Source organism: Trichechus manatus, unplaced genomic scaffold (genome assembly GCF_000243295.1).
Source record: "Trichechus manatus latirostris isolate Lorelei unplaced genomic scaffold, TriManLat1.0 scaffold00176, whole genome shotgun sequence".
Classification (NCBI taxonomy): domain Eukaryota; kingdom Metazoa; phylum Chordata; class Mammalia; order Sirenia; family Trichechidae; genus Trichechus; species Trichechus manatus.
Genome location: NW_004444112.1, coordinates 1,917,225 through 1,933,513, shown reverse-complemented (window position 1 = coordinate 1,933,513; position 16,289 = coordinate 1,917,225). Strand labels below are relative to the sequence as shown.

General features: G+C 48.3%; 1 protein-coding gene across 3 annotated transcripts in view; it reads right to left on the bottom strand.

The window, feature by feature from the left end:
• The window catches only part of CTDP1 (CTD phosphatase subunit 1), a 67,270-nt gene that overhangs the window by 25,335 nt on the left and 25,646 nt on the right, over positions 1-16,289 (bottom strand). Inside the window, exons 7-11 of one of the 3 annotated variants that reach the window (XM_023741219.1) lie at positions 14,973-15,139; positions 12,870-13,913; positions 10,465-10,606; positions 9,126-9,359; positions 1,038-1,200 (exon numbers count right to left, since the gene is read on the bottom strand). In XM_023741219.1, the coding sequence (XP_023596987.1) occupies positions 1,038-1,200; positions 9,126-9,359; positions 10,465-10,606; positions 12,870-13,913; positions 14,973-15,139 (1,750 nt within the window). The remainder of the gene's footprint in view (positions 1-1,037; positions 1,201-9,125; positions 9,360-10,464; positions 10,607-12,869; positions 13,914-14,972; positions 15,140-16,289) is intronic. The other 2 variants (XM_004386930.2, XM_023741220.1) reach the window with 2 other exon arrangements.

Genomic DNA, 16,289 nt, shown 5'->3' with positions numbered 1-16,289 from the left:
CACGTCTCACTGGTGTACACACCACAGCCGCACGTCTCACTGGTGTACACACCACAGCCACACTTCATGGGTGTGTTCTTCTGCAATGGCCCTTCGGAAGAACAGTCTACCACAGAATGGATCTGTACAAGCCACCTACTAAGAAAAACCCCAAAAGGTATAAACTTCCCATCAAAGAGCTTGGGCTAAGGGTTGAGGGGGTGCTGGGGACTGTGAGGAGCCTTATGTGTGAGCCTCTATTCAAGCTTTGGTGGGTCCTGTTGTTGTCAAAGATGAAACCAGGAGACAGACAACACTGCCTTATAAAACTATTTTAGTTTTCTGTTTTGTTTTCATCTAAGGAAGGTCTCCACTGTGCTTGGTCTCCAATTCAAAATGGATTTGGAGTCCTATTATCATTATTCCCACGACTAAGATTTACAAAAACACACACCAGCCCGACCTGTGTTGCCTAAATCTACCTATTGGTATAATAATGTGCTACAATAAACTGCCAGCGTGATTTGTGACTTTAAAGATGAAACATCTATGTTCAACTGAAAATATGGTCACCTCGGGCTCCTCAACTTTAGCACTCCTCATTTGGGCTGACTGTTTTCTGCCGTGGGGCTTCCTGTGAACAGGAGGGTATATAACGGCCTCCCTGGCCTCCACCCACTAGATGCTAGTACCACCTCCCCCTGCCCAGCTGTGACAACCAAGAATATCTTCAGACACTGTCCAATGTCCTCGCGGTGGGAGAAGGGATTGAGAACTGCTGATGTAGATACAGAACCTGATTTTTAAAGGGTACTCATGTGCCAAATTTTGGCAGCACACCACTTAACATCATGACAGGTTTCTTTTACAACAGTGCTCCACGACAAACAGGTGCTCCCCCAGAGCCCCACACGCAGTGCTCCACGCAGCGTGTGCACAGGCCTGGGCTCTGCCTCGGCGCGCTGGTGTACATCCAGGGTGCACCCGCACACAGGCTCTCGTGGGATGAACCCGCAGGTGCGGCGCCCTGGGTCCCTATGCAAGACCAGTTGGCTCACCTCTTTGTCCATACTCTCTAAATCCTCCTTACAAAGTGTGTACAGCGGCATTGTCTCTGACATACTGGGCTGCCGTTTTCTTCTAGAAGGACCAGGCTGCTCTTCATCTGGGTTATCACGCAACTCTTCATCAAACATCTGCTGTTGATGTGGCTGAACAACTCTGAAATGAATTTTATAGGTCCCACATGAGGAAATCGGTTTGCATTGCACCTTTCAGCACTGAATCAGACCCTGATGCTTGGGCAGGTAAACAAATGCATACAAACAATATTTTAGCTTCGTCAACAGTACCTGCTTATTATACTTTAGCTGAGCTTATTTAAAACGTGGAATTTCTGCGAACTGAGCCAGGCGAGGGCAGCCATGTCCACGCTCACACCTGAGGGAAGCTGTCACCTACCTTCTTTTATCAACAAAAGTGACAAGACCATGTGGCCGCGGACAGTGCTCACTGGCTCCACAGAGTCAGAACAAGGGGCATGTGGAAGAACAGTGATGAACAACTTCCCAGAAACCGGCAGGAAGTGCTAGTTATCCTCGAGATGAGGCCAAGGCAGCCATAAGATTAAAAAAAGAATAATTTATAACCTATCAATAGCATTTAAGAAATGAGTTACTTGGGCTACAGACACAAAACATTTGTTGGCGAATTTGAGAAACAGACTTCAATGGCCTGAAATTAAAATTATTTGTTCACAAAGTACAAAAACTTTAAAGGCAGAAAAGTCCTTCTTCTTATTAAAAATGAATGTATTATAGTCTCCCTTCAGAAAAGTGATTTGATAGCTTTAACCAAAAATTAAACGCCAGAACAAGTATATGTCCCCACAAAAGCTGGTCAGGAGGACACTGACCTTCAATGTGCAGGGGCTGTCGAAAACACCCTGGTGGGCACTGAGCCGACAGGATGCACAGCAACCCGGGACACACACTCAGCATCCATGTGAGGAGGCTGCTCTGGGTGGGCCACACCCCACAAGCAACTGGGTAAGATACTAGACAGAGGGGTCAAATCAAAGGCTCCCCTAGACCCTCCCTGCCCTTTGCACACTCCTACAGGAACACCACCTCCCAGAAGACTGATGGCAGAGCAGCCAAGCACAGTGTCCTCAGCTGCGCCGGCCACTGCAGGGACACAGGGAAGGCAAGGCACTGCCACGCCCGTAACATCTCTTTTCATTTGGAAAACAGTACTCGTTAAAAAAATGCTATTTGTGTTAACATGTAATGGCTTTTACGGTTATTTTTCAACGAATACGTGAATACTTTAAAAATATCTGTTTAATGTAATATGGTAAATATGGGTAGACATATCCCTAATTTTTAAGAGTACAAAGGGATCCTGGGGCAAAAACATTTGAGAACGACTGCTCTAAATCACGCCACTTTTGCAATATTACAATTCTAACAATATTAATGGGAAAATTATTTTAAAATGGCATACCTAAATAAAACTAAGAACCCTAGGAATTAAAAATATTAATCACCACCATTCACGATTTTATGATTTAATTATACAAGGACATTTTTCTTTTAAATAAAAGGTTAGTGTAACGTAATTCAATGAGTATTTTGAAAAAACAAGGACTATTTTAACATGTAAAAAACATGATCCATGACTCCTCACTTTTCACTGAATGTGGAGCTCGGCCCCGGACGGTCCCACACCAGCACTGCAGACATCTGAGCTGTGTAGCTGTGCCGGGGGTGGGGGCGTGCACTGCAGGATGAGGAGCAGCAAGCCGGCCTAGCACTCATCCCTCCCCAGCTGTGACCAAAAATGCCTGCAGATATGGCCAAATATGGGGGGCTGCTTAACTGACCCCAGTCGCAAGCACTGATCTGAGGAAGAACGGCACAATCAACTTTATGGCAGTGACTATGCAATCACTTTACACGATGGGAGAAACTGAAGCTGTAACGCCTCTTTCTACCAAACAGCCAAGTCAGTAGGTCGGCCGCCAACACAGATGTTGAATCTATCTCAAGTGAGGGCCCCTGATGGCTTCTGGGGCCCCTGCAATATGGCTCATCATTCAATACCACCACCTCCCACCATCCCAGCACACGCCCATCACCATGGGTATGGACCAGCGCAGCATCTGCTCAGAGCCATCCTCTTCCCCTCTTCGAGCTGTTCCTACCCTTCCAGAATCAGCTCAAATCTGCCTCTTTCTCATAACTTCCCTGACTTCCTGGCCATCGCCTATCTGAATTCCTTCAGGACAAGCACAACTTCCAAACAATTGAGCATTTAATTACACAGACTTATATCGTTTGCTATCAGTTCAACTTATTAATTTCATCTCCACAGCCTTAAGAATACTAAATACACAGCTTTTCTTATTCACTTACATGATCTTATTACATATTAAGGTTATGAGCCCTGTCGTATTTGTGGCAATTAAAAATAAAATTTGACTCATTTCTTTTTGCTATATGTATTAAAGAGGTAAAATTGATATTTTTCACGCAGTATTTTCTATCACTTGAAGCTTCAAAGTTTTCAAAAGCTCACTGTATCAAGTCATGCAATTCAGAGCACAAGGGACAATTCAACAATCCATGGCGAGCCCTTCCCTCCCAGGCAGGGTGACCAGCACTGACAATTTGATGTATACCCTCTACATCTTCCCCTCTGTCCACACAAGTTTGTGTATGGTGTCACATTATATATGCTACCTCACAGCTTGCGTCTGTCAGTCAGCAACACCTCACAGATGTCATCCAGTTCTTCTATACCCAGAGCTTTCTCATCACTGCATGACACCCCATTGTATGAACTTTCCACACTTTATCAGACAGCCCCACCCAGGCCAGGCACTTGAGGTGCCCCTACTGTGGACAACACTGCAATGGCTATGTTGACTCACACCACTGCAGTTGTCTTAACAGCCAGTGCTCACTGATATCTGCCCACGTGTCGACTCTTTCTGGTGTTCTCTATTTCGTCTGGCATGTGTGTGCTTCCATCTGGCAGCATTTTCCTTCAGCCTGAAGACTTCCCCATAGTAGCGCTTGCTGCAGGTTAAAGGACCACGTTTGCTCAGATTTTGTTTGTATGAAAAGTTATTCATCTTGATCTCATTTTTGAAGTTTTTTTCACTGGGTGTAGAATTTTAGATTAGTAGGTTTTTTTTTTTTTGTCCCTCCATTGTCCTGTGGCACTTATAATCTGTTGAAAAATCGGCCCATCAGACTTACTGTTGCTCCTTCGAAGGTGATGCATTTTTGTCATTCTGGTTGCTTTTAAGATTTTCCCTTTGTCTTTTAAAAAGCTCAACTATAATATGTGTATGTCTGGTTTTCTCCAATTTATCCAGCTTGTGTTTCACTGAGCTTCTGGAACCTGTGGGTTTGTTTCTCAGCCTTTATCTCTACCCGCCTTCTTCTTCCTGAGAGTCTGATGACTTGCGTGCTGGACCTCCAGGCTGTGTCCCACGGACCTCCAGTGTTCTGCTTTCCCCACTCTCTTGATCTGTGCCTTACTGCTAGGGCATAGTCCTTCCAAGATCTCAACTGATGGCCTGAGGTGTTTGCCAAGCTCCTCTCCCCACCCTGCTACCTTGGCAGGGCTTAAGTTCCTAGCTTTTTCTCCCACACTGTGTAGATCTTAAGCTTCTACCTGCTGTTTATTACTGAGGCGCCTGGAGTCTTACCCAGTACACGCACAGCTTAAGAACCACAAACAGAATCTGTATGGTGATTACTTGGACCCCTTCTCCATAGTTCCCTTCTCTCCAGGACTTTGTTCTCAAGCCCCAGTTGCTGTGGCAGCCCCATACTCCAACCCCTGTCTCCTTAGCCCAGAAAATCTACAGCCTCTGCTTGGCCCCTCTTCCCCTAAGCCACTGTTTGGAAAACACCCTCAGAGAAAAGCCAAGTGAGTGTGGTGCTTGCCTCCTGGGCTTCTCTCATCACAGAACTGCGGTCCTTCGCTCCTGCCCATGTTGGCTGCTCTCCAGTGCCTTCATATGGCTGTTACATGAGTTCTGTCCACCAGCTTTCACAGTTATTTTCAGCGGGAGAACTAATCCAGTAAAAGCTACCCCATCATGGCCACACATAGACACAGAATCTTACACTAGTGCGCTCATTCCTAATGGGCCAATTCCTAGATGTGAACATTCCACACATCAAAGGGAGTGTGTTTTCCCAAGAGTGTGCCCACATAAACTCCTTCAAAGTATGCATCAACTTAGTTCCCTGCATTAGTGGTCAGCATTGGAATTGTCACTTTTTAATTTTTTGCCAAAAATGGCATATTGCTTTAATTCACACTTCCCCTACAACTACCAGTGAAGCTGAAGAATTTTGTACACGCTTATTAGCCATTAGGATTTCTTCTTGTGTTAACTATTTTATACTCTTAATCCATTTGCAACAGCATCACTCACTGAGTAATCGATCCCATCTCCCTGGCTTATGTGCTTCGTCACACATACAGGACATACAAACACAAGGACTCTTGTGGGTCTACACATTTTCTTACATTGGTATGTTGTTCTGTTTTTGAGCCAGTACCACACAGTTCTAACTCTGTATGTTCTAACAGTCTTTAATACAGAACTTTGTTAGGAGTTTCTTTAAAATCTTCTGCTAAAATGGCTCATGTCCTCCAAGGCCCACCTTTTCTCTGTTTGAAAACACAGTTATCGTTCTGTCTTGAGTACCCACTTGGTTGGTGAGTCTTTTATTGTATTATTTGCTTTTAATCAAGGATGTTTTCCCTGAAAAGCTGTTATTAAATTAATACTACCATATTGTATATATACTCCAACTCTTTAAGACATCCCAATTTCAATAACAAACTAAAAACTTTGCATTTTACAATTTAATTCAGCAGTTACTGGCTACCAATAGGAAACAGCATGCCAACACTGAGTTCCCATGGAGGCAGGAGTAGTGAGAGTGTGGTACCGGGTGTGTCTACGCAGGACAGATGTGCTTGTTCCACCGGTGCTGCAGCTGCTGCAGGGGGCCATGGAAAGGACATGCACCCTTGTCTGTCTACGTGGTTGGAGCACCAGTTCCAGTCACTTCTGTTCAAAATCAGGGTGGCCTGCCTACAATACCACATAGTCCCTCACAGCATGGCGGTGTTTTCCACGCTTTCTGTGAGTCTGGTGCTCCACTGCAGATGCCTGGATTACCATCAAACCTAGGATGTCGGAGGGGAGAAGGATCTGACCCTTTCAAAAACACTTCAGCATAGATGCTATATAAGGTAATAAACAAAAAATACAGACAGCCTATCTTTAACAACTGAAAATCTATCTGCCTTAAGTTTTAAGAAAGAGAATGATAAGCCTAGATTTAAAAAATCCATCTATCTCTGGAGTTCTGTGGGACAGTAAAACATATACAGTGCTCTAATCTAAAACACAAATCTTTCCTAAGATAATGAGAACTGGAGTTATTATAAACTATTGAAGAATCTTTTTTTTTAATTTCATATCCTCCACAAATATAGAAATAGACTTTATGACACACTTTAGATGAACTTTCAATTAATCAGCAATTTACTTAGCAACAGTTCTAGCAATAGAGAATGCCCAAATATCTACTGTATCTTTGTGTCCTATGATAGAGCTGTACTTTTTAAAAATATGTAGAATTTATCTAAATATTAGATCACCAAAGAATTTTTTAAAAAAGGAGTACAGTATAAATCCACTGTGATGAATATTTCAAGAAAAATTTGTGAATACTGTAAACCAAAATACCAACACATTGCCGTGGAGTCGATTCCAAGTCATAGCGACTCTATAGGACAGAGTAGAACTGCCCCACAGTGTTTCCAAGAAGCAGCTGGTGGATTCGAACTGCTGACCTTCTGGTTGGCAGCCAAGCTCTTAACCACTGCACCACCAGGGCAGAGCCTAATGTGACAAACATTCTTTATAAATGCCTGAGCCATAGGTGTTAATTATGAAGAATAAGACCTAACATTCTGAATGTTCAAAAACAGGATGAAAAATAAAGTAAAACCACAGCAACAGGACAGGGGCTGAATGATTCACGGTGCGTTCACACTATGGGCATCATAAAAAGGAGTCATTCACCAGGAAGCAGTTGCAGCTGTGTGTAGAGGGCAGTCACACTTTTGTCACTGTGAGCAGTACCTATATGTCTGTCTGTGTGAACTGGCTGAGTGGGGAGAAGCAGTATACACAGCACGCCATGCTAAGGATGGGTGGGGAGACTGAGTGACTCATTTTCATACATCTCTGCATCACTTACCTTGTCGCAATACTTAGGTAATTTAAAAATTAAAAAACAACCGCACTATCTATAACTCAAGTTCAATTTATTTCAACTGCTAGCACTGTAAGTGCCACGGAGTTACAGCCCTGCTGCTCCAGGTGCCTGCGCGCTGACTATCTCAGAGTCTTCTCCAGCCCTGGCCTCACAGACCACTGGAACCTCAGGCCCCAGAACTTAAGCAACCTATAAACACGTGTTGAGCTATAAACACTGTTGCATTCTACTAAGAAAGTGATTCATAAAAGAAATGATGATACCTTTTTTAAAAAATGCTGAAGAACTCTAATGAAAGCACTTGAAGGGAAAGAATGGTAATGCCAAAACAGAATGAAATGAGCAAAACGAGGCAGCAGTGGGTGAGAAAACAAAGTCAGGTGGAAACGTGGAGAGAAGAGGTAAATAAAATGGCTTCTTCCGTTAGAGCTAATGTCTAAGGAAAAGAGAGAGAAGAGACAAATAAGGAAAAGCTCCCACACTACTACCAAATCTAAAAATGTTTTGGAGGACATAATCTAACTATTTAAATAAGTAAATATATTATTGGAAGACAATGCAAACTTGATGAGTGACGATGCTTTTAGGATCCAAATAACAGACAGCCAAAAACCCCATGCAGCTGGCACACAGGGTACTGACGTCTTGTCTGGGGGCTGCATGGGACGAGGGCCGTGTGGGGTAGGCGCTGGATGGGACGGGGGCTGCATGAGGCAGGTGCCAGGAGCCTCAGGCCTCTCTCCACAGCACCTACTTGGCCTCTCTGAGCATGGCCCTTTCCGAGGGAGATGCCCCCAACCCTTGTGGTGTATCTCTGCCAGAACCAGTACCTATCTGCATCTGTTCTGAGCACACATGACAGAAGAGCGTGACCCTGCATGGATCTGAGTCTGAGCCATTGCCCATCCCTACATTTACTCCAGCGGGATGACACTGGTCAGTGCAGGCCAGCCAGGCCTGCTCTCGGGGCCAAGGGCAGCACCAGCCACCCTGAGTTCTGGGCTGCACGAGTGCAGGAGGGCGACTCCCCTGGGGAAGAGCCCAGTCTTTCCGGGAAAAGAAGGTGACAACCAACCCACACTTGCTGAGCACAGGAACTCAAAAGCAACCCCCACTTCCAAAGTAAACAGAACATCTGGAGACCCCTCCTTTAAACCTCAAAGCACATTCTAAGTCTGTCTCCCGGGCAGTCTGTATGGCTCTCCACCTCAGCTTGGGGGCTGATGTCAAGTCTACGTGGAGCACGGTAAGCTCATCCACGCTCCTTTGGCATGGTGCTCTGCTCCATATGCCCTCTCGTCCCGGAGCTTGTCTTTTCCTCCTGTCACAACCCTCTGCTGCGACCTCCCTGAGACTCAAGACTTGGTATGTGGGGGCCGGGGCAGAAGGCCTGCTTGGCTCTCACTGCAGGCAACTTCTCTCCGTCCTGCTGGGAAGGACGTGAGTCCGATGGCACAGGGGCATCAAAGGAAGCAGGGCCATCATTCTGCCTGCACCACCGTCAGCTGCTTGCCTCTTCCCCCCAAGGCCCACGGCCCACACATGATCTGTCATGAAAGCTGCACCCTGGGCTGCTCTGAGCAACCTCAAGTGTGTACACCTGCACCTGGGGTCAAAGATGAGGGGGAGGGATGGACAGACGGCTGAGAGTGTGATGGGTGAGCACTCCACAAACCAGGAGTCAACCTGTGACTAAATATCCTTCACTTCACCTGTCAATATTGCTAGTGCCCTACACGACCACGTTAACACAACCAACATGACACACGGGGTACAGTTCAGACAGCATTTGGCAGTAAGCCTGCTTTGCGCCCGCAGATGTACCTGAAGGAGGAGTGCTCCCCATGGGCCGGCAGCGAGGTAGGTGGCGCGGGGGCCTGCGCGTACGGGGGTGGTGCTGTGGGCTGTGTGCCCTTCCTGATGAGCTTCCCGGTGCTGGCGTCATAGATGCGGGCCTCGGGGTTGGGGAGGCTCCTGGGGTGGACAGGCGTGGGATGGAACAAGGCCGTTTGGAAGGCACTCTGCCTGTCGGCGAAGGCCGCGGGGCTGGTCTCCCTGCTGAACAAGAGCACATTACGAAGGCTCCCGAGACACTGGGTGCAGGGCAACCCTGCCAGGCCACCCCACAGGGACCTCATGGGAGACATACATGACTAGTCTTAAATATCACAGCCCAACAACAGTGTTGGGAAGTGATACCACACTTGAAACAACAACTGTCTTCCAGAACGAGAGCCAGTCCTGCCAGCCTAGTGTCCAGAAGACTTTGCACGTGGAGATGGCGCAAAGCTGGCAGGCACCCGCCCCCACCAGAGACCACAAGTTTACTTCCCACTTATTGGCAACTATACAGCACGCTCATCCTCATGTTTCTCTGATACCTGTTTCTGAGGTTTCTAACAAAGAAAGCAAATTTTCAAGCCTTTCTCAACAAAAATAGTTAATTCTCATGCCTTACCGCTTTTCTCAACATGCATGACTCTCTCCCCATAAACACGATACACCTTTTCCATTTTCTTCACCCACCTCTCTCCACCTCTCTTTCTTCCTGTCAGTGTCATAGACCCTGTCATTACTTTGAGGAAAAATCTATCGTAACGTCCCCTCCTGTGAAGGAAGTTAAGATCCACTATCAAAGCCATATTGTGTTTTTCTAAAAGGAAAAGCACTTTGGCTTCTTTTTCAAGATGATAATGGCTATATAAGCGCTTTTAGGGTAATGTGTGAGTAAACAGGGTCAAGAATCCAAGGTGTCGTTGGACTCCTTGCTGTGGGAAAGAGGCAGTGTGAGAGGCTGAGGGGGGAAGCTGAGGACACGGCTGGCAAAGGACACACACACGCCAACTGACAGCTCTACTTCCCCTTGGGCGCACTGAGCCTTTCGCAGCAGCCTGGGACGTGAATCCTGGCTCTCACCCATTAGTGATAGGTTCCCTCCCTCACCACTGACCTCAGCTTTCGCATCCATAGTCAGTGTCGGTGTGCAAGACAAATGGATGCACGGAGGGGCACCGAAGCTGGCTCACCCTGCCCTCCCCGCAGTGTGCACCACGGTACCGCCATGCACCAGCCCAGCCCCTGGCCTCCTCCCGCAACCCCCGTATGCCGTGCCCACAGACCTGCTATGTGATGAGGACTCTGGCCGGGGGTGGAGAGTGCTCACCTCTGCGTCCTGGCATAGTCGTCCCTGAGGGGGAAGAGCTGCTCCTCCACCTTGTCCCACCGCTCCAGGCAGCTCCACAGCCAGTCAGGGTTGACCACGTGCAGGTGCCTACACTCCTGGGCCTGGCGCACCTTCTCGGTGCCTGCAGGGAGATACCACTTGTCAGTCAAGGAGGGCTTATGGGCTCAGAGGCCCTCCACCATGCAGACACCAGGCAGGGCACCTGAGGGCCCCTGGAGCAGGGACTTGCCCCTCAGGATGACCTCCCTGAGCCTGGGAGTCACATCCACAGGTCTTCCTCAGCTCACACCTCTGGTCCACCTCGTTGATAGGCGATGCTCCCGATCACCACGGTACTCCTGTCACAACACACTAACCACCCACGACACCGACACTTCCTTCCCCACATCTCCATCGTCCTCCCCATATATATCCGTCGGTAAGTCATTAACTTGTCTTCTACACAGATTGCCCGTCTGTCCACTTCTGCCCACCCCACGGCTGCCCTAATCAAGGCCATCATGTTCTGCAGAATGAGTGTGGCCTCTCTGACCCCACGCTGCACCTGGTCACCACCTTCCATGAGATGGCAGGCAGCAAGTGATGTCGCACCGTTGTGTAGCCCTGACTGGATGGGCCCAAGGTCCGTGCGTGGCCACTGAGGGGCTGATGCACACCAGCTCACCAGGTGACATATCCTGTTGCCCCATGAACACCCAGTCTGGCCTTTCTCAGGGGTGCCCACCCTGGGTCTCATCCTTCTCAGAGGCACCCCTCCCAGGGTGCAGGTCATTTAACTGTGGCTTCCTCCTGGCCCTGCCCCACGTGGGTAATCTCCCACCCAGTTATGCTCACTCCATGCCCCGCATTTTCCCCACACACAGTGGTTGGGGTTCGGTCACACCCTTCACAAACAGCAGGTTGCCCTGTTCACCCTAAGACCCTCAGTGATGAACTCAGAGGCTTTCCGGAAGAACGCGAGTTCTCCAAAGCCCCATATCAAACCCTACCTTCCTCTTCCAGACCAACCTCTGGGAAAAGCTATTTTATAGCCATGAAACCTTGTGTCCCCTCCACAGTCCCTCTCTGTACCTGTTCCTCCCTTCCTCTGTGTTCCCCACCTCCCCAACCTGGTAATCTGGCCATTCAGGCTCACCTGCCCTGGTCGTCAATCTGCACCCATGGGGCTGCCGGCTGAACATTCTTAGAAGAGCCCTTCTGTCACAACCATCTACTCCAGAGCCTTCACAAGGCCCCTCTTCTCATGAAGCCTCAGCTCCTCTGCAAAGCCTTCAAGGCCCAAACCCAGCTCTACCTGGCACCATAACCAATCACACCCATAGCTCAAATGCCATCTTAGGGACCCCTGAGAAGTAGCCACACATCAGGTGTGAGGAGAGGTGCTGACTAAGGCTGTCAAGTAAGGATGTGATCCCCTGAGCATCTGAGGGAGAGCTCACTGTCAGGTAAGCATGTGATCCCGAGTGGGTCCGAGGGAGAGCTCACGGTCGGGTAAGGATGTGATCCCAAGTGTCTGAGGGAGAGCTCACGGTCAGGTAAGGATGTGATCCCAAGTGTCTGAGGGAGAGCCCATGGTCGGGTAAGGATGTGATCCTGAGTGTCTGAGGAGAGCTCACAGTCGGGTAAGGATGTGATTCCAAGTGGGTCTGAGGGAGAGCTTGCTGTCAGGTAAGAAAACAATCCCCTGCCCACCACTTTTCCAGCCTCAATAAACTACTATGGGCTCTTGTTCCAGTCAAGACCTTTGCGTTCAGGTTCCAGCTCAGAGAGTGGTCAATCTTTTACCCATAAATTGAGGACTTTGACTCCTCTGGAACCAGCTCACCATTTCTTCATTACTGACTTACTAGTAGTCAGTACTCCACTTCCAACCTACTCATGGCCTTTACTCAGTACAGACCCCTGGTGGTGCAGTGGTTAAGAGCACGGCTGCTAACCAAAAGGTCGGCAGTTTGAATCCATCAGCTGCTCCTTGGAAACCCTACGGGGCAGTCCTACTCTGTGCTACAGGGTGGCTATGAGTCGGAATCAACTCGATGGCAACAGGTTTGGTTTTCTGGTTTTTCCTCAGGACAGAAGATTCAGACTTCGTATACAAGTACGCAGACAACACAAGTATCTGACGCTGCAAGGACTCTGCAAACAGACAAGTGTAGGGAGTCAAGCAGAGCATCAACTTGTAATCACCTATGGATCCTCTTACGGTCATGATTTGGGAAAACGTTTTTGAAAATTCAATGTGAAAGAAATAGTGGTGCTAATTTAAAAGAAAATGAATACAATAAAAGCAGTGTAGAGCAATTTTATATATGCTGGAAACACCCTCTGTACCCTGTGTTCCCACCCCAAAAAGAAAGGACTGGGGCAGGGGGTTGGGCACTCACCGGCCCTTGCCGCGATCAGGTGGGTGGCCCTGTTGGGGTCATCAGGACTCAGCACGAGGTTGGTGAGGATCCTGGCCCCGAGGGCCGTGGCGTGGTAGTGCTCCCGGGTCTTCTCCACAGGTAAGTTGGTAGGGTGCAGGCCACTGAAGATGATGGCGACGTCAGCTAGCACTTTGCTCTTCAGCTCTGGGACGATTTTCCGTATGTCTGGGGCCTCCTCTGTCTCCTTATTGAGGTACCTGTCGTACTTGGCATAGTAGTCAGTGTGCACCCGGACAAGGATCTCCTCGAGGTGAACCAGGTGGTCATCGTCGTCAGCGTCCTCCTCTTCCTCCTCCTCCATGCTCTGGTCCAGGGACTCGCCCACAGTGATGCCTGACTGCTCACTGTTCTGGGACTCGGTCTCGGCCTCCTTCCGGTCAGCACAGCCATTCCCTAGGTCACAGAGGCCACCCTGCTCGCCCTCCTCCGGTGCCTCAAGGTCAGGGCCTTTGTCCTGTGGGCGGACACTGGATCCGCACGTGCCAGAGGGGGCCACCCCCGTGGGCTTCTCTGCTCTGGGGTGGGTGCTTGTACCCTTCCGTGTGACCCTAGACTTCCTGCGTCCTCTCTTCCCCTCACTGTCGCTGTCAGAGGCAGAGGAAGAGGAGGACCTGTGGCCGTCGAGCTCACTGTTGCTCTCGCTGTCACTGGACAAGTCGAAATCCAGGTCGTTCCCTGGGGTGCCACGAGCAGACTGCTGGTCTGGTGATGCTCGACCACCCTGTTCCAAAGACATCAGGGGCTCCTTCCCACCGACCGGCTCACTGCTGCCAGTTACGGCACTCAGGGCCGGGCACAAAGGGTCGTTCCCATCTGCTTTCTCATGGGCAGGCGTGTCCCCACTGGAGGGGTCCCCGGTCCCCGCCTTGCTGCCATTCAGCTCCGTGGGGGGCTTTCTGAGGCCGTTGCTCTGCTCCACCCCAGAAGCAGGCTTTCCTTCTTCAGGATCCTTCCCAGACAGCGTGTGCTCTGAGGCATCAGCACCTTTAGAAGAATGGTTTACTAAAGGTGCACACAAAAGAAAAAGCTCCCATTATTTAACACGAACACCAAGAGCTTCTTTAATTAAAAGCAGCATGTCCCGCCCCTGTTGTTTGAATTTAACCATCTTCTAAACCAAGCATCAGCAAACTTTTCTGTAAAGGGCCAGGCTGAAAACGCTCTAGGCTTTGGGAGCCACGTATTGTCTCTGTTATTTATTTTCTTAAACACTCGTTTAAAAACGTAAAACCATTCTGAGCTTGCAGCCCGTTTCAGACCTGGCTGCTGTTTGCAGCCCTTGTTCTAGATGACTTCACGGCCAGCAGCAGCACCCGAGAGGGCGATGGCCAGGCTCCCTCGCCTGCATCTCTAGACTCCTCCTAGTGGACGACAGCAATAACTGCAGGACTCAAAGCACTTCACTTGAGAACTAAAGATCACCCCATAAAATCAAACCAAACCCATTGCTGTCAAGTTGATTCGACTCATAGCAACCCTGTAAAACAGAGTAGAACTGCCCCACAGAGTTTCCAAGGAGCGCCTGGTGGATTCGAACGGCCGACTTTTTGGTTAGCGGCTGAAGCACTTAACCACTATGCCACCAGGGTTTCCAAAGATCACCAGAGATACTTTCAACCAAAGTTCTCAATTTTCCGGAGACCCTGGCTTCATGCTTGGGGTGTGCAGAGCTCACACGGTTCTGAGACTTGGGCCCACTGCACCCCACATTTCACTCTCCAACGGAACGCTAGGCCAAATTTCCACTGCTGTGCTTTTTAAAGAAACTAGGAGGAAAGGTAGTATTCATAAGTATTAAGCAACATCCTTTAATCTTTATTCGACTGGGGAAAGTGTCTAGGTTAGTACTATTAAAAAAAAAGAACCCAAACTGAAACCAAATAACATGCTTTTTAGTACTGTATAGATAAGCCCAACAACCTCTTTGAAGCATAACACAAATAACAACAAAACCAAACAACCTTGAATTTCTAGCAGCCAAATTAGCAGTTAGAAGTGAAGGAGATAATGCAGGAGCAGATAATCTCCTCTTTTCACATAATTAAGAAAGCCATCACGCACCCTTTTTTCTCATCTGAGTGTCCCGGGACCCAGGAGGAGCATTGATATCGCCTGTGCCCTGGAAGTAGACATATTTCTTCACGGTTATCAGATTGGGGGCAAACTTCCAGACATCTTCTCGGTCATCAATAATGCAAACCATTGAGTCTCCACAAGGAAAGAGATTTCTAGAAGTAAAAATGTATCAGAACTATTAGCACAATGTACAAAAAATAATAACTAAAAATTGGAATAATTTTTTATTTTGCTGAGCATAAAGGTTTAGGATTCTATTTATATGTAACATTCAGATATTTTCGTCTGTGTGGGCCAACTCCGTCACTGCGGCGGGAAAGTAGTCACAGACACCAGGTAGCAAATGGGTGTGGCCATGTACCAAAAAAACTTTGTTTACAAAAGCAGGTAGCTAATCTGCAGGCTGCATTTGCTGGCCCTGCTCTAACAGGGAAGGGACTTCAAATACGAGAGCATGAACTTACTCAAACTTTAGTTTAGAATAAAACAGCTGTGTTCCTGCAATGTACACATAACTGGTGTTTTTTCAAGTCCAAGAAAGTGACTGATGTACTTCCAAAAGCCAGGGGGATGTGCTAGGTGAGCAGAACGTAAAAAAGGCCCATAGAGCTGTCTGAGCAATGCAGGACACAGCTCTGCTACCCTCACGCATCTGATCAAGTTCAATCTTGGCCCACGGTTTTGGGGCTCAGACAGGCAGGCTTGTAGCACCAAACATTCAGAATGATGAGTGCTTTGCACCTGTCTTCTAGGATCAGGAAATAAACAGGAGAAATGCCGCCAGCACTTGGTCCACAGACCCTGGCTCCTCTGGCTGCTTTTGGGAAGTGAAATCTCCAATACCTCCTCACTCTTTATTCTCTTCTGCCCTCATCAGCCTGCTCATCCCAAAGCAACCAGTAAAAATAAGATTTGTTTTTGAAACACACTCACAATTCTCTCCTTAGTTGGTATTAACTTGAATAGGCCACACAGTCATGTGGATTTCCTAAATCTAAAAATGTTTGCTGAGGGTGGCCAACCCTGAGGCTAAGGTGGTTGCTCTTCAAGTCTCTCCAGGTATCAGTATCCATGAGAACAGGCTACACCTGACGCCGTTATAATGGCTAGGACCACTCACATGGGGCAGCAGGGGTGGAAACCAAAGCCTGTTTAGAGTTGTTTCAGAAGTGGACGGACCAGCACAAGGACTGCTGGGGTAGGGCAGAGATGGGAGAAGGTTCCCCCGCATGGGCAAGGGGAGGGCCAGGACTGATGACACAGGAGGCAGAAGAGGAGAAGTCTGGGCTAGAAAACAGGCAT